Source organism: Nicotiana tabacum, chromosome 19 (genome assembly GCF_000715075.1).
Source record: "Nicotiana tabacum cultivar K326 chromosome 19, ASM71507v2, whole genome shotgun sequence".
NCBI lineage: Eukaryota > Viridiplantae > Streptophyta > Magnoliopsida > Solanales > Solanaceae > Nicotiana > Nicotiana tabacum.
In genome coordinates this window covers 54350917-54370590 of record NC_134098.1, presented here as the reverse complement: position 1 = coordinate 54370590, position 19674 = coordinate 54350917, and the positions used below count along the sequence as shown (strand labels likewise).

At 33.8% G+C, this 19674-nt stretch overlaps 1 protein-coding gene across 1 annotated transcript; it reads left to right on the top strand.

Annotated features, from left to right (window-relative positions):
• Positions 1 to 1952: 1952 nt before the first annotated feature.
• On the top strand, positions 1953 to 4940 carry LOC107798916 (putative WRKY transcription factor 21). The gene is made up of 3 exons (XM_016621944.2): positions 1953 to 3443; positions 3532 to 3657; positions 4509 to 4940. Exons 1-3 carry the CDS (start codon positions 2671 to 2673, stop codon positions 4651 to 4653), a joined length of 1044 nt encoding a protein of 347 aa, XP_016477430.1. The 5' UTR covers positions 1953 to 2670; the 3' UTR covers positions 4654 to 4940.
• Positions 4941 to 19674: the final 14734 nt, after the last annotated feature.

The window sequence follows — 19674 nt, the reverse complement described above, 5'->3', positions numbered from 1 at the left end:
TTATGCTAGAAAACATAGTCATATGGCTTATACTCCTATCAAATATTATACTTTAATATTTGAAATATTAGTGAAATCTTTAAAATAATTTTTTACAATGAACCACATAACTCTTTTTTGCAACATGAATAGGGGTGAAAAAGGGCGGTCGGGTCGGATATGTGCAGGTCGAAAACGGGTAATGCATGGATGAATAAATTATTCGATCCGACCCATATTTAATATGAATAAAAAAACGGATTAGCCGGTGGATAATATAGATTATCCAAGGCTTCTTCAAGTATGTCACTTTTGGGAGAATTCTTAGTCTCCCAAACTTGAGAAACCCCCAATTTGAGGCTTTACAAATATAAAAGTTAAACCCATTAGTTATCCATTGGTAATCCATTTTCTAAGTGAATAATATGATTCTTATCCATATTTGACCCATTTTTAAAAAGTTCATTATCTAACTCAAATTTTAATGGATAACATGAGTGGATAACTGTTTTCTTTTATCTATTTTGTCACCACTAAACATCATTAATGTTTATGTTAGAGTACATCAAAATTTTACACAGCCAATTTTTTAATTTTGATGTACAAATTAAACTTACGATAGAGAAGGGAGAATATCCATCCTGGTTAGAATGGTACTATCCATAATGTTTTAATTCATAAATAAATTCGAGTTGTGATCTCATAAGTCATAACTATTGAATTACTTTTATACTAACATTAGTTGATTAAAATAGAAAGAAAAAATCAATGAATGATCAACACGTTTCAAACCTTAAAACCTTTAACGGACATGAATACGAGATAAGTACAAAACTGGTGTTTAGTTCCAATATTCACATGATAAATAAGACGATATAAATGACAATTGAACTTGAAATTCGGTTGGTATATGTTGTGTTCATGTTTTTCTAGATAATTTCTAGATGCGTCAAAGTTCAATGTAATTTGGTTTAGTTATGTCATTTTGACTGCATTATGGGCTTATTTTATATGTTTGTCACTCCAAATTAACAATATTGTTAGCATCGATGAAAATGATATGCACTTTATAACAGAAGCCTTTGCCTAATTGACAACTAAATAAGTTGTACCCTTACTTAAACAACTTGTTTATCGCTTTAGCTCATAGTTATTTTGTAATGTATTACTTCACGTCTTTTGTTTGATAATTGTGATGTTCGAGTCAATTTATACGCATCTCGATTAATTTCGCGAGATATCTACTATTACCTATTAGGAATAAGCATGCGGTAACTCTATCCATCAAGATTTGGACAGATTCAAAAATATGTCACCTAGATTTTTTTGTCTCTGCTCAGATTCGAATCTAATACGTCAAGTTCTCAACTCACTTCATTGACCACCGGGCTACAACATGAGTTACAACTTCATGCCTTAAGCTTTTTACATACTCAACTAATCACGCATGCATCCACGTATTCTGTTTTATGAAGATAAATGCAAATAGAAATAGAAAAGTTAATTTATTATTTAAATTCGAGAGCAAACGAACAAATTTATTAGATATTTCAACATAGGGAATTAAAAGGGTAACTCGGTGATAAAGTTTCATTTTCAGAAGATCTTCCTATTTATTTTGTTTAATATTCTGAACCTCTACAAGACCACAACTACTGAAATTAAAAAAGGAATTTGATTTAAGCATGGAGCAGTACTATTGTCTTATTTAAATGTTCGGTATAATATTTTTGTTAGCTAATTTGAATAAAGCAACATGAATTAAGAAAGAATAAGCAAGAAAAATGAAGGGAAATAAGTCAATAAGATGCTGTTTGTAGGCAAAAGGACAAGATGCGAGGCCACGTTGGAAGTAGTGAAAAGCAGTGCGGACATATAACTTGTTGAAAAAAGATGTGTGGAATAACAAGGTAAGGTCCAATATTGGGACCCAACCTTTGAAATCTGTGACTGGAGACGGCAGTTTCACTCCCAACTAAACAAAGACTCCTCATTTGTTTACTTTTTCATTCAGAATTCAGAATAAACAAACACTAGTACTAGTTTAGTAATAATATGTTGCCCCCAGAAAGAAAAAATAGAGCAAAGAAAAATAATTAGTAGTCCTAGTAAATCAAAATCTCTCTTTCTTTGTCAGAGGGTTGAAGAAATGTTTGATTACTTCCTACTTTCTTCACTACTGATTGTCTGTTTCTCTCTCTAATCTCTCTTTCTTGAACAAATACTTCAAGTATTAAAGATTGCAGCTTTTGTATTTTTTTGGGGCATGTAAATTTCTCTAGCTAACCAAAGTCTTCTCTTTCACACCTCCCAAACTCTCTTCTCTCTCCATCACCACAGCCCTATGGAGATTGGAGAATCTAGGGTTTGACAGTTGACATCACAACCCCATAAGTAAAGGTCTGTTCTTTGTTTTCTTCCTTTTTCTTTCTTGTTCAATGTTCTAGCTCTGCCCTGTGTTGGATGCTGATTACCTTCAGTCTATGTCTTATTTTTCTGGTCAATTTTTAGCTCATGTTTAGTTCTATCTGATTTTCCACCTGCTATGCTGTCAAGATTATACCTTTCTTGAGCTAAATTATTTCAAGGATGTTTAGTTTTTCTTGGGTTGCATCTTTTGGTTGGAATCTCTTCTATTTTAGGAATTAGGGCTCTTTCTGTTTTCTTGTACCTTTTGTTTTACTTGGTGAAATGGAGGAGATTGAGGAAGCTAACAGGGTAGCAGTTGAGAGTTGTCATAGAGTTGTTAGTCTGTTAACTCAACAACATGATCAGAAACAGTATGGAAATATAGTTAGAGAAACTGGAGAGGCTGTTCACAAGTTCAAGAAAGTGGTTACTCTTCTAAATTCCAATTTGGGTCATGCAAGAGTAAGAAAAGCCAAGAAAATTCTGACCCCTTTTCCTCAGAACCTCCTTTTGGAAAACCCAACATGCAAATTTGATGATCAGCCTAAAGCCCTTAAGTTGCTGCCTATCAAATCTCCTGAAACTCCAGTTCTAGAAATTGGTTCGAATGTGAAAAGCACTCTTACTTTAGGATACCCTTCACTGGAATTAAGCTCACATAGTAAAAGCCCTCTTCATTTAGCCCAACAAACACCTTCGTCAAGCTTTCATTTTGCTCAACAACAGCAGCAGCAACAGAGGTTGAAGTATCAACTTCAGCAGCAGCAATTGAAACAACAGGCAGATATGATGTACCGGCGTAGCAATAGTGGGATTAGTCTAAATTTCGATAGATCAACGTGTACTCCAACCATGTCATCCACTAGGTCTTTCATCTCCTCATTGAGTATTGACGGTAGTGTTGCTAATATGGATGGTAATGCCTTTCATTTAATTGGGGCTTCTCGCTCTGCGGATCAGAGCTCATTTCAACACAAGAGAAAGTGCTCTGGAAAGGGAGAGGAGGGAAGTGTGAAATGTGGAAGCAGTAGTAGATGTCATTGTTCAAAGAAGAGGTTTGTAATTTTAGGCATCATATATTTCCCCCCTTTGCATCTTTTTATGTCTTAGATGTTACAAGCTTACAGATTCTCTTTTTATCAGGAAACACAGGGTAAAGAGATCAATCAAGGTTCCTGCTATAAGTAACAAGCTAGCCGATATTCCTCCCGATGAGTATTCTTGGAGAAAGTATGGACAGAAGCCGATCAAAGGTTCTCCGCACCCTAGGTATTACTCTGGATTTTTTCCTGTAAGATGCAGCTAAATTAGCCGCACTGCCTGCAAATTTGAGCTATTAGTATCATTCTAATTGCATAAGGCTTTTCCATGATTGCGTCTTATTATATGACTTATTGTGTATAATGTCCGTCTCTGCTTCTGTTCTCTGTCACAAAGATTACCTTATCATCTCTTTCACGCACCGACCTTATAATAGTGCACTTTCAGTATACTTCTATTACATTTATCCCAAATGATTGGATTTTGTCTATTTACTACTTATTGGATTACTGGATTTGTTGTTGTTGTTCTACCGTGTTACTTTTTTCTGCTAAGTTAAGAGGCCGATGCAATATATAAATACCAGGTTCATCTGAACCCAATACTTTTAACGCAGAGTATAAATTTATGTGTAAAAATTCACTAAAGTAGTAAGAAATTATAGATATGAGCCCATAACTTAAAAGATACAACAGGTTCACTAAGTGAATCCGCCTCTGGCTCAGTTAATGTGTCATTGTTACCAGTTTATCTTTCCCATTTTGTTTTGCTTGAGCTTGTGTCATGTTTTATCTTATTTGGGTGGTTGAGATAGCAACACCTTGAAATTTCTTATATTTTGGACGATTCATTGGGATTAACTTATTGTCTTCCTTACCATCCTTGTCAATTGAAAGGGGATATTTTACTGGTTGATTTGTTGATATTGTTGATCAAAATGTTGCTAGACTAGAGAATGTCAACTTGCTTCTAGGATTTGTGGTTCGGTAACTGCTGCTCCAGTTTTGCAATAACAAAACATAAACTCGGTTTGATTTCGGAACGTAACTAATGTCTAAATCTTTGCTTGGGTTGTGCAGGGGATACTATAAGTGTAGCAGCATGAGAGGCTGTCCTGCACGGAAACATGTCGAGAGATGCTTGGAAGAGCCTTCAATGCTTATTGTCACTTATGAGGGAGAACATAATCATCCTAGGTTGCCATCTCAATCGGCAAATGCTTGACAACTTTAAGGAGATGCTAGCAAAGATGATCACAAGACTCACAAATTTCTCACTCTATTTTTGGCCGGCTTCAATTGTTCCTGTACATATTTTGCTTGTTTATGCTTTTAAGTGCAGATGAAGCTGGATTCTAGTTGAAATTGGAAGGTATATTAGGTTTTGTAGAAGGAAATGCGAAGGCAGTTTCAGGTAAGATGATGCCATATGGGATTTGAGGTTCCCTGATTGTAAGAATATCTTGATCAAGTATGACTCCTTTTCAGTAAAAAAGTTAGGATTTTTGCAAATTATCTTTTACTGTTTGATTATTATGTTATGATATTATTCAGGATATAGGTTTTAGGGTTAAAATTAGATTTGTTTTGTTTTCAAGTCAATTTATATTTGCTAAAGGTCTGCTCCTCCAACAACCCCCCCGCACCCCCCCCCCCCCAAAAAAAAAAACCACACCCCCAACCCTGCTGGAAAAGGTTAAGAAAAAGTAGGAACATGATAGTCACACAAAAAGAATAATTGCTGTTTGTAGAGGAATATAAGTACCTCGTAGAGAGAGAGAGATCTTTGTTAGTGTATGTTGCCTTGATTGGATTTCAGAATTATGCATTTACTACCTTTTTGGCCTATTAATTTCTATAAGAAGCTTTATCTTGAGCATAGGAAGTATTGCAGGTAGGGCATGTCAAAATCACCTAGTGAATCACGGGCTTAAACCTCCTTATGTGCTTTTTCATTTCTTTAAATTTGTTTTCATGAGTCCATATGTGAAAGGTTGAATACAACTCTTCTCTTCCTTTTGAAGCATTTGAATGGTAAAAGCCATAGGTAACCTTGCCTTTGAAGTATGAGTAGTTTGCAGAGCATCTGAAGGATTAAACTAGACTTAATAAGTTAATATGGACAATCATGCCTCTTTATCATGTCATTTTTTCCCCGGAAAAGAGACAATGATAATCATCATCAACAACAACAACAACTAGTAACTGTTTCCGATAGACCTTCAGCTAGAGAGAAGATGAAAGAAGCACTGATATCAAGTAATAACAGTACAAGATATTTAGAAAACTGAGACTAAAATAGCAAGATATAAGATAAAGAAGCACTGATAACAAGTAATACAATATAAGATGTGTAGTAATAGCCATCTAAAGGTAAAATAATATCATTCTAACACTAATACTACTGAAACAACAAGACGTGGGGAAATACTCGACTGCCTACTAAGCTCCTACCCCAATCCTCAACCTTCACACCCTTCTATCAAGGGTTATGTCCTCGGTTAACTCAAGTTGCGTCATGTCCCGCCTGATCACCTTTCCCCAACTCTTCTTTGGCCTACCTCTACCCCTCCTCTGACCCTTCAAGGACAACCTCTCACACCTCCTAACTGGAGCATCTATGTTTCTCCTTTTAACATGCGCGAAACATCAAAGCCTCGCCTCTCGCATCTTATCCTCTACGGGGGTCGGTCCCACCTTGTCCCTAATAACTTCGTTCATAATTTTATCTAACCTACTATGCCTACACATCCATCTCAACATACACATTTCAGCAACTATCATCTTAGGAGTTTTTGACTGGCCAACACTCTACCTCATATAACATAGTCAGTCTAACCACTACTTTGTAGAACTTACCTTTAAGTTTCAATGGCACATTCTTATCGCATAAGACACCGGAAGTGAGCCTCCACTTCATTCGCTCTGCTGCGATATGATGTGTGACATCCTCATCATTCTCTCCGTTACTCTGAATCACAGATCCCAGATATTTAAAACTCTCTCCTAGGAATGACTTGAGTATCAAGCCTCACATCCACGACCGCTTCCTCGGCAATGCCGCTTCATATATTAATTCACATAATATGGAAGATTTTCATTGATACCACTAATTTTGTTAAGTCTTTGGAGCTATGGGCAATCATGTCTCATATATTATTGTCGAGATTTCAAATATTTGGTTGATTTTAAGTCCATGTTAGAAATGTTGCGTCAAAAAAGAGTACTTTAGTACAGTAGTAAGTAAATGGTCCAGAGAAAGGTAGTTTTTGAGTTATTACGCCCGCCCCACAATTGGATACGTTTTGTTCCCTGTTAAAGGGCATGTTTCTACGTCATGTCGCAATGGGAAAACAAAATCCAAGAAATTATTGTAGTGGAATAATCTCTTTTCAATTTTTTGATTAGGGTTCATTGTAGGGGTGTTTATCGGACGGATCAGACGGATAATTACGCTCAATAGTTCAGTTTATCGGTTATCGGATTATAAATGTAGTAATCTGCTAGTCATCCAATAAGACAACGAACGGATTGGTATCGTATTAACGATTATCGGGCAATTTATCGATTAAATTAAATAGATTTTTTTTAACAATCCTAGTCTTGTGAATATCAAACGGTCAAACTTGATAAAGTGACTTGACTATAAGTTCCATGCCCTTTTTAGATTACCGGGCTTGTTAATATCTGTTACTACGTGATAGAATCTATTAACACTTTGTTGCTTGTACCGCACTTATTATATGTATTTCTTTTGGTTACATAACTATCTTGTTTCATATCGAAAAAGGGAAAGATTGAAAACTAGTCAAATTGAATGAAAACTTATATACCATCGGAATCCCCCGACACCTATAAAACTTGACTGAAAATTTGAAGGCATTTTCAAATTTATTTTCTCAGAATACTCATGTAACTTTTGTTGATCCCATATAAAAGTATAAATATAAATTTTTTAATGGCTTAACGGTTTATCCGATAAGAAAATTGAATAATCCGCTCCCAAACCGTTAAACCGTTAATTATAAAATCTCAATCCATTCACCAACTATTAACACGATAACTCGATACTAATAAATCAATAAATCATCGATTCGATAAACGGTTACGATTTGATTATTAAAAGCCCGACGAGTTAGTGCTTAAGGAATTGCTTCTCTCTCTATCATTCGTTTCCGGAGTCCAAAACTAAAGTGTGGTTCTTTTGGACACAAGAGACTGAAATAGGTGGGGAAAAAAATTGGTAACCTTTTTATATATAACGCCTTTTTAAAGGGCACTATACTTTAACGTCTGTTTTGTCCGTTAAGGTATAACGCGATAAATAATTGCGCTATACTCGTGTTTGCATTTTAATGCATAGCGCTCTAAACAAAAGCGCTATATCTGTTTGCATTGTAAGACCTGCTATGTGGCCCTCTCTCTCTCCCCATTGATGGCACTAATTTTCTTTTTCTTTTTTCTTTTCTGGTTTTTTTAATTCATTTTCTCCACTATGGCTACCCAAATCTATTTTTTTAAATTTATTTTTACCATGCCCCCCACCTATGAGGAAATAATATTCCTTTTATTTCAAGTTGTATTGGAGATTTATTTCTTTTTAGTTTTCAAAACTTTTTTATACGAGTTATCCCTCTTTTAAATTCAAATTTAAAAAATATAATCAACTTTGAAAGATTTGAATTTTAGAAATCTCACCCACAACAGGTTCAAAATATAATCCCTCTTTTATAGTTTTTTTATTTTATAAAAGTCTAATATGATGTGATCCGTTTAAGCGATACGGTTAATCTGATAAAATGAACTAAAAAGACAATCTTTTGAGGGACAGAGAGTATTTTATAATTTTTTTATTAAAAGATATATTATCCTCGACAGTTGGAGTGTTTATAAAATTAAACCAATTAAGTCAATTTATTAAATATATAAACCAAATCAAAGCAATTGAGTCGATTTTCATCGATTCGCTTTTTGTCGGTTTTATTGGATTTTCGGTGTTTAAATATTTTGTTAAATTTTCTTAAAATATGTTAAATACATTGTCAAACACATATTCAACCGACTATAATCTAGCATAATACTACCATACCAATTACCCTTTAAGAAAATCTATCATTTATCAAGATATCTTGACGAGAATTTTGAATTAAAAACTAGTGAATAATTTATGGATCCAATTAAAGATAACTTATTTTTAATATGAAATATATTCTTGAACTTATCAAAACAAAGACTACAAATCCAACTAGAAAGTAAAAGCAAATATCTAAATTACTATTAAGACAAAGGACTAGATTACAAATCAATTGTACAAAAAAATAATATATGTACTGTAAAAAAATTATATATATATATATATATATATATATATATATATATATATATATATATATATATATATATATATGTATGTATGTATGTATGTATGTATGTATGTATGTATGTATGATTTATTTTATTTTTTAATTAATTTTTACTTAAAACCAAAATCAAATCAAAATTTATCGATTTTTAAAATTAAAAATCATAACAAAATCAATTTTCTTCTTTAGTTTGAGTTAATCTTCGGTTTGATTTGATTTTTTCATATTACCTGAACGCCTCAACTCAACAAGGAGGTTAAAATTTTCATGGTACTAGATCTACATTTTAAAAATTACGATAATAATGGAGTAAATTATTCCTACAATGTTCAAATACTATACTATGTAATGTTCAAAAAATTACAATTTCCTTATAGGTGGGGGCATGGTAAAAATGAATTAAAAAAAATAGATTTGGGTAGCCATAGTGAAGAAAATGAATTAAAAAAACCAGAAAAGAAAAAAGAAAAAGAAAATAAGTGCCATCAATAGAGAGAGAGGGGGACACATAGCACATCTTACTGAAAATGCAAACAGATATAGCGCTTTTGTTTAGAGCGCTATGCATTAAAATGTAAACACCGATATAACACGGTTATTTATCATGCTATATTTTAACGGACAAAACTGACGTTAAAGCATAACGCCCAGGGCGTTATATATAAAAAGGTTACCAATTTTTTTTCCACATATTTCGATTTTTGTGTCTAAAAGAACCACACTTTTGGTTCTTCACTCTTCGTTTCCGTCATTTCTGCTGTGGTTGGCTGCGTTATTTGAAAGGTGATGCAAAAGCTGGAAACCGCATTTGCTATCTTTATGTCAAAATTATACACTAAACAATCAATGAGTCGCTAGTCACTGTGATTGAGGCTTTTATTTCATTGGTATTATGTAGTCCGTACAGCATATCCGCCGTTTAGCGAGTATGTTGGGTCCCTCAGTTGGATATTGGATTGGGATCCTCGCACAAATAGTAAATTGGATACACTGTTTACATTTTTTTTGTTGGATATAAATTATATATCCAATTTTATGATGCGGCGGCCAAAAAACCTCTAAAGAAAACTCTGTCAGAAAGAATACAAAAATGGTGGGACAAAGACACCCTATTGTACACTTATATAGAGTGCTGAGAATAATCTGAAAAGGCATACAGAAAAAGTTACCATGGAAAATGAAAGAAACAAAATATAAAAAGTGAAATAATCGCAAATAATAAGTAAATGAATGATTTCAATGACTTTATTAGAGAAAGAAAACGGAATGAATCAACCATCAATGTTTGAGAAAAAAAAAAAACACCAATTTTAGAGAGTTCTTGAAGGAGAACGTGGGAAAAAAAAAACAGAACATTAATGGAGATATTGAAGGAGAACTTGGCTTTAAAAGGGAGAGAAAAACAAAAATCCATGAAATCAATTTCTTGGAAGCAATTGAAGGAGTACGTTAATGGGAGTAACTCAAGGAGAATAATAGTCTGTTTGGCCAAGCTTTTCACCATGCCAAATATTATTATTTTTTAAAAAAATGATTTTTTTCTCCTCAATTTGAGCTGTTTGGCCAATTTTATTTTTTTTTTTTGAAAAAAAAAGTGCTTTTGGCTACAAGCAGATGCAGTTTTGAAGAAACAGAAAAAAATAGCTTCTCTCCGAAGTTTTGACTTTTTTTCTACCAAAAATACATTTTGCAAAATATTATATATACCAAAATAACCTTACTTAGTTTAAACTATTAAGTAATATAAAATGACTTTTGGGATGAACTTTCATCTTTATTGGATGATTTTTTAATTATATTTAAATTATCTTGAAAGAATAAAGTACTTTTTAATTTTATTTTTATATTTTACTTAAATAAAATAAAAAACTTAATTATTATCTTTAATAATAAATATTTATAATTATTTATCTATTTATATAATATTAACTATTTGTAATTTGACACGTAAAAGTACTTTTTGAAAAGCTTGGACAAACACAAATTATTGTTCAAAAGTAATTTTCAAATTGATTAGCCAAAAATAAACCGTTTTTCTCCAAAAGTACTTTTTTGAAAAATACTTCTCAAAATAAGCTGATTTTTTCCTGTTCGCTTATGGTGTCAAACCTAATTGTACTTTTGATTTAATAACGCAGCTTCCTACTTTTCCTACCTTTAGTATTTAGTATTAGTATTTACATAATAAAATGAATTAAGTGATAAAGTCTTTTAACTTTCAAACTAATTAATTGACAAAATATCTTAAATGGGTACGTTACACAAGATTCTCTTCTACTGGACTTTTATGCTCTTTAGAAACTGTATTATCCTTTCATAAAGCGCTGCATTGATTAACCAATTAATTCACTGAGTTCAGAATACGAAGAATCTAAGGAATTGGAAAAAGTAGTTCAATATGAAACTGCTGATACTTATTATATTAGATGTTTAGTATTTTATTACATTTTACAAAAAAATAATTTACAAAAGGGTAAAATAGTAATCCAACTTTGCATGAAGGAGCTTCCCATTTTTAGTATAACTAGTATTTACGTATGTGCGTTGCACGTGTATGTTAAGTCATGTAATACACGGTTTTATAATTTCATAGTAACATTATTAAAATAAAGGATTGAGTAAATAATTATGCTTAAAAGAAAAAATACAAATTTATTTGGATAACAATATTGTGGATCGTCGTATGGTGACATGTTTGTCATGGTCAAGATGATTATATATAGTCTGGACCTATGAATATGAACAATTAAAATTTAAGTAGATATATATAATTTTGTTTACTTTTTTTATTTTAAAAGGTACAAACATGTAATAAAATGTATCTCACCAACTACATCCTTATAAAAATATTCTTGGTGTATGTTTATTTCATCTATTTCGATTGCTCTATCACGATCAGGACTCATTTTGTCTACATTGATATCTCTATTGAAAATATAATGTAAAGTTGGTTGTGTTTAAAATAAAAGTTGTGATAGATGCAATCCAACATTAAAAATTGCTCGACCATGTATTTGCAAGAAATAATTTTCGGACTATATTTGAGTTGAGTATAGGTGAGGTGTCATTTATCCTTCGAAACTCGTCTAACAAGACGAAGTATTTACCATACATACAATATTGATAAAATGTAAAATCAAATCATAAAAATGATAAGACAAAAAAAAATTACCATACAAGCAATATTCATAAAAAATAAATCATATCATAAAAATGAGATATAGTTCCTTCAATAATTATATTAATGATTGAAAAATATTTCAAATAAGAAGATCTTTATGTATTGACTAGTGAATTTGAGCACACTTTGCGCGGTCATAAAAAATATTTTTTGAAAGATAAAACTAGTAAAATTCATTGATAAAGGAAAAAGAAATATACAAACTTTTTTTAGTTGTTGATAAGCAAAATAAAAGCAACAAGAAATTAATTCATACATATACATCATAAATGCGTAAGAAAGTTAAACTAATATGATACTCCATAAAAATAAAAGCCTTATTAAAAAGAAAAATAAAAGGAAAAGATCATCTTATTCTTGCTTATACCCAACTGATAGTCCCAATACAATCATCTGAATCTTCCCAATTGAGCTTTTGGAAAGCTTTACCTTGAAAGCGATGCAAAATATTTGGCACCATATAGTATCTTTGTCACTTGACTTTTGTTATATGTCCATTTATGTCATCTTGGTGCAAACATATGCATACTTCCGAGTTTCACCATGTTTCGTTGTCGGATGTAAATAACACCGACTCTTAATAATTTATATCTTTTGATGTGTTCTTAATTTTTAAATATTCATCAGAGTGCTTAACTGCAACATTATATGAATTATATGCCCTATCGGTACAGGGGTTCATTATATGTTGTGAAAGAAAAGAAAAGAAAAATTTCAGTTGGCACAATGCAAAGTACTCGTGATTGAGAGTTGAGGATGTGATCCTCGCAGTTTAATATGATTTGATATATTTAACCCGGGCTACATGCCGCAGTGGAAGTTATACCAGGATGAGATCCTTGTGATTAAATTCATGTGTTTTAAATTCTCCCTTTGTGAAATTTAATTTGTATTATAATACTAATAGGGAGTCATGTCTGTTAGGTTTATTTGATAATTCTTTTATGTGTTATGTACATATATAGCCATATTCGTGCTGTAATTATTGAGTTTTAGCCTACGAGATGACTGACCAAGTGGCGTTAAATATGACTCGTTAAGTCGGATAAATAAATATGAGGTCTGCCTCATGTTTTGCTGTAAGTGTTGTGAAAATTCAAAGCGAGGTTTTGGTTAATATGAGGTTAATTGACGATACTGAAATTGATTATGAATGTAACGACCCGACTTGTCATTTTAAGAATTTATGCCCCGTTCAGTGACTTAAGGTTTCGAGCAGCCTCTCAATATGTATTATGACCCGCGTGTGTGGTCGAGTTTGAATTACGGATGATTCGGAGTGATTTGGGACACTTAGTTCCTAAAAAAGGGAGTTTAAGTCTTAGGATTATGACCGTAGTCGGAACTGTATGAAGACGACTCCAGAATGGAGTTCCGTCGGTTCCGTTAACTCCGTATGATGATTTTGAACTTAGGAGCTTGTCCGGATAATTAGTTAGAGGTCCGTAGTGAAATTAAGCCTGAAATGGCAAAACTCAAAATTTTGAAAAGTTTGACCGGGGGGTTGACTTTTTGATATAGGGGTCGGAATACGATCCCGAGAGTTGGAACAACTCCGTTATGTTATTTGGGACTTGCCTGTAAAATTTGACGTCATTCCGGGTTGGTTTGATAGGTTTCGGCACGAGTTTTAGAAGTTGGATGTTTTTGAAGTTCATAAGTTCGATTTGTGGTGCGATTTGTATTTTTGGCGTAATTTGATGTGATTTGAAACCTCGAGCGAGTCTGTGATATGTTATGGGACTGGTTATCATGATTGGACGGGGTCCCGAGGGGCTCGGGTGTGTTTCGGACCAAATTGGAGCTGTTTGGACTGCTGTTGCTAAAGTCTGATTTCCTTCTTCGCGAACGCGAAGGGAGTCCCGCGTTCGCGAAGAGGAGTTTGAGGGGCTGATGATTTGTCCTTTGCGAACGCGAAGCTATGAACGCGAACGCAAAGAAGGAGCAGGGCAAGCCTTCACGAACGCGACAAGGCAACGCGAACGCGAAGAAGAAAAAGAAGATAGGGGACTGGGGTCGTTTGGCCCTCGCGAACGCGAAGCTTGGAATGCGAACGCGAAGGAGTTGGTCAGCTGGTCATCGCGAACGCGACGAGGACTTCGCGAACGCGAAGAGGAAATGATGGGGCAGAAGCAGTTGGCCTTCGCGAACGCGACGCTTGTCACGCAAACGCGAAGAAGGATTTGAGGCAGCTGGATTTTAACCTTCGCGAACGCGAAGGAATGATCGCGAACGAGAAGAAGATGTATCTGGGCAGAATTAAAAGTTCCAAAAACGGGGGTTTGAGTTCATAACTCAAATCAAATTGGGAGCTCGGTAGAAGGCGATTTTTGGAGAGATTTTTGCGTGAGTGTTTGGGGTAAGTGATTCTTATCCAGTTTTGATTAATTTTCATGATTATATCTTTGAATTCATCATTTAATTCGGATTTAATGGAAGAAAAATCAAGATTTTTGTAAAATCTTCCAAAAACGAAATTTAAGATTTAGAGGTCGATTTATTATTGGAATTCAATAAAATTGGTATGGTTGAACTCGTATTGGAATGGGTGTTCGAATTTCATGAAAATTATATCAGGTTTCGAGAGGCGGGTGCCGCGTTGACTTTTTTTGACTTTTTGGAATAAATTTTTAAGTCGACGTATTATTATCTGGAATTGTTTCCGATGAATTTTAATGAAGTTATACAATTGATTTGGATAGATTTGAGCTGTCTGGAGGTCAATTCAAGCAAGAAGGCTATTTTGGAATATCGGCCTAACTTCAAAAAGGTAAGTGTCTTGCTTAACCTCGAGTGGGGGAATTACCCCTTAGGCATTGAGTCTTATGTGCAATTTATGTAATTGAAAATCATGTACGCTAAGTGACGAGTGCGAACTTGGGTTATATGTGCAAATTACATTGGTTAAAAATCTTTAGACACCCTTATGTATTAAAATGGGAAATTATTGACACCTATTAAATTCTCTATTTGTCATGCCTAGATCCTTGTTTGTTGAAATTATTTTTACATGATGATTTGGTGTAATTGCCACCTTGATTTTTATGTGAAATATTATTTTGTTGAGTTATTCATTTCCGGATATTTTGTTAAGATTTTTGTGCATATTATGGTCGAGCTATGAGCTCCTTATTGTGGAAAATAAGGTATGGTTGATTTTTGTGGTAAGTTGTAATATTTGAGCACTTGATGTGCAATCTGTGATAATTGTAATATTTGAGCATTTGATGTGCAATCTATGTTATGTTGTAATATCTGAGCACTTGAGGTGCAGTTTATGAGATGTGATATTGGCACATTATATTGTGGGAGTTATGTTCGGGTGTTTGCACGATGTTTCTCCTGTGTTATTGTTACTATTGATATTTGCACATGCGGCGTGACAAGGCGGGATATATATATATATATATATATATATATATATATATATATATATATATATATATATATATGTGTGTGTGTGTGTGTGTGTGTGGATGGGTAGGTTGCGCGTGTGGCGAGACAAGGCGGGCATTCACTTTACTATTGCACACGTGGCGAGATAAGGTGGGCTATGTCGGGGATTGATTTGTGATGGCCTGGGGGCATTGTTGATGTTGCATATTTATTTTTGGGACTACGAGGCGGTACCTCGGGAGTACTCTTTTTGTTGATATTTTCTATAGTTGCACTATTATTTAATTTATTGTGTGTTTGTATTCCTTGTTGTGATGTGTTGGCTTTGGCCCTTGTACGAGACTCTGAGGATTTGTGTTTCCGGCTTTTACTAATTTTTAAGGTTAAGTTGTTTTGAATAAAAGAAATTATTGGATGCTTTAATTCTTATAAGTTTCACATCCAAATCAGCAACTATCATGTATTTCATTTTTATTGAAATGTTATTTTCTCCACCCAAATGATTTCTAAAATAAACTCATTCTTTTGTTGATTTCCTACTTGATTTAAATATTTTAAACTTACCTTATTGGGAATAAATTGATCATGTGGATCTTATATATATTGATATTATTGGTACGTGAGTAGTCCATGCAGTTGTGATAGAAACATGGGCACGAGGTGCCGTGAAAATATAAAGGTGGGTTGAGACCCGTATTTTATGATTATGAAATGAGGTGTCATAGGGTGACTTCTAAATTGAAGAGTTTTATTTTAAAGATATTTATTTGAAATAGTTTTATATGCGAAGGATACATATTCGAAGGAAATATATATTTGGAAGGTATTTTATTTGAAGGGTTCTTATGTGAAAGACTTGTTTAATTGGTTGTACTTGTGTTCTTTCTTATTTGTCGGAGCAATAATTGTGGTATTCTTGCTGCCTTACTGTTTATATCACTGCTATTTGTTCTCGACTATTTTAGTATGACACAGGTTATTTGACTAGTGAGTGTCTTGACTGTACCTCGTTACTACTCCACTGAGGTTAGTCTTGATACTTACTAGGCACCGCTGTGGTGTGCGCATTCTACACTTCTGCATATTTTTTTTGTTAGTAGTTGTGCGGGTCGTTGCTGTGGAGACTCAAGGTAAACCTGCTGTTGCGTTCGCAGGCTTCGGAGTCACCTTCAAGTTTTCATTTTGCACTGTTTATTCTTAGTTTTGGACAGTTGTATTTAGTAATTTTCTAGCAAACACTCTATAGAGCTTATGGCTTGTACTGCCGGATTTTGGGAATTGTAAAACTTTAAGAGATTTCTATTTCAAATTATTAGATGTTGTTTAAATAATGTTGTTGTTTCAATTAATGTTAGGCTCACCTAGTCCTTAAGACTAGGTGCCATTACGATACCCAAACGGAGGGAATTTTGGGTCGTGACTATGAACATCTATTATGACCAGAGATGTGATTATGGGCATATGTATGATGTATGCGTACGCACAAGTTTCTACAGCCGGATGAGACTAATACCGTGTGTTGATGTAAAAAATCAGGCTTTTAAAAATATTTGGAGTGTAAGAAATTTGGTTTTAAAGTTTATAACTATGGATGAAAGAAATAATCTTCAACTAAGATGGCGTTGTCAGATCCATGTTAAATTTGCGATGACGTAGAATCACCTGCGAGTATGTGTGTAGTAAATACACTCAGTGAATTAAAGTCCTCAAAAAGATTCTTGGCACGTTCAAGGACGAACATATATTAAAGAGGGGGAGAATGTGACGACCCGACTTATCGTTTTGAGAATTTACGTTCCGTTCAGTGACTTAAGATCCCGAACACCTTCGTAATATGTATTATGACCCGCGGGTGTGGTCGAGTTTGGTTTTCGGATGATTTAGAATTTAATTAGAAGAACAATCATTATTTTTGAAGCTTAAATGAAAAGAGTTGACCGGAGTTTAACTTTTGAGCAAACGACTCCGGAATAGGATTTTGATGGTGTCAATAGTTTCGTATGGTAATTTCGGACTTAGGTATATGTCCGGATTTGGATTTGAAAGTATGTAGGACTATTCAACGCATTTTGACGAAAGTTAGAAAATAGAAGATTTTTGAAAAGTTTGACCGAGAGTTGACTTTATTGATATCTGGGTCAAAATTCGATTCCGGAAATTGGAAAAACTCCATTATGTCATTTTTGACTTGTGTGCAAAATTTGAAGTAATTCCAAATTGATTTGATATGTTTCGGCACAAGTTATAAAATTTAGAAATTTCATAAACTTATAAGTTTGATTCGAGATGCAATTCATAGTTTTGGTGTTGTTTGATGTGATTTGAGGCCTCGAGTAAGTTCGTGTCGTGTTTTAAGACTTGTTGCTATATTTGGTTAAGGTCCCGAGGACCTCGGGTGTATTTCGGGTGATATCAGATCATTTTGGGCTACCTTGGATACTGGTTTTCTGATGTCTGGTGTTGTTCTTCGCGTTCGTGAGGTTCCTCTCGCGTTCGCGAAGAAGGATTTGGCTTCTGGGATTTTGTTCTTCGCATTCGCGAAGAAGGAATTCCTGTTGTCCATCACCCAACTTTGGAAGGTTATATCTTGCAATCTATAAGGAATTTGGAGATGATCCAAAACTGAAAGTTGTAGCCCTTTATGTCTAGTTTTCAGAAATGTAAGTCGTTTGACATTTGGAGTTGTGTATAAAAAGTTGTGATGGATACAATACAAGCTGTTCGGGAAGAATTTTGAAATCGTGAAGAAGAAATTTTTACTGCATAGGGCTAACTTTGGAAGCTTATATCTCGAAATATATAAGGAATTAGGAGATAAAAAAAACATAAAAGTTGTAGCCCTTGATGTCTAATTTTCAAAATGTTAAACCATTTGTTATTTTGAGTTTCGTACAAAAGGTTATGACCATTGAACTAGAGGCTCTGAGAAGAGTTTGGAAATGGTTGTAGAAGGATTTGTTCATCGCGAACACGAGGGGAGGGTCTGTGAATGCGAAGAACAAAACCCTGGGCAGCAGAATAAAGTCCAAAAATGAGACTTCATCTCATTCTTCCATTTTTGGACGAAGAAAGTTCGGGTGAGGTGATTTTTTAATTTTGGTTAAAATAGATGAATCTATTGTTGTTTTTATCATGAAATTAGTGAATTGGGTTGAAAATGGTAGAAATTTTCTAGACCTTAAATTAAGGATTTGGAGGTCGATTCGTTATCGAAATTTGATAAAATTAGTATGGTTGAACTCGTATCAGAATGTGTGTTCAGATTTCATAAAACTTCTGTCGGGTTCCGAGAGGCGGACCCCGCATTAATGTTTTAGAATAAGAAATTATTTTTGATAAATTTAAATGAAGTTATAAATTAATTTGGATAGATTTGAGCTGTCCGGAGGTCAATTCAAGCAAGAAGGCTATTTTGGAATATCGGTATAATTTCAAAAAGGTAAGTATCTTGCCTAACCTTGAGTGGGGGAATTTCCCTTTAGGCATTGAGTCTTATGTAGAAATTATGTGATTGAAAATCGAGTACGCAAGGTGACGAGTACGTACTTGGTTTATATGTGCAAATTATATCGGATAAAATTCGTAGACACCCTTATGTATTAAATTGGAAAATTGTTGGAATTTAGTAAATCCTTGATTTGCCATGCCTCATTTCTTGTTTGTCGAGTTTGTATTTTATATGATAATTTGGGGTGATCGCCACTTGGATTTTTATGTGAATTCCGTGTGTTTGTTGTTTTGATATTTCTTGGAATTAATTTCATTATGGATTTTCCATATGCAAATAATTATCGAATAAGTTTAAATTTTAATATATTTATCAAAATTTGAATTTAAGAAGGCGTTGTCTTATGTTTAGTTACTTTTCCATCCTTGTTATTGTTTTTGAGGTGTTATATACGTTGTGTGGAGCCTTGGGCTATTTATTGTGAAATTTATTGATTTTGTTATATCTTTAAAATTTGTTGTGACCATTGGACAATTTGTGATATGAATTTATTGTGTTATGTTATCGGTATAATATTTCGTGTAAATTGTTGTGTGATTTGAGTTATTATTATGATGACATAAGGGTGGCATTCCACTGTTAATATTGTGTGGGTATAAGAGTGGTATTTTACTGTGGTTATGTGTGTTGGGATATTGTCTGAGAGGGGTGATAATGATGGCTATTAAGCGGAGCGATAAGGGTGGCTATATGAGCGATATGGGTGGCTACTGATATTGTCAGGGCGGAGGGATAAGGGCGACTATTATAGGAGTGATAAAGGTGTCTATAGGAGAGATAAATGTGGCTATTATCAGG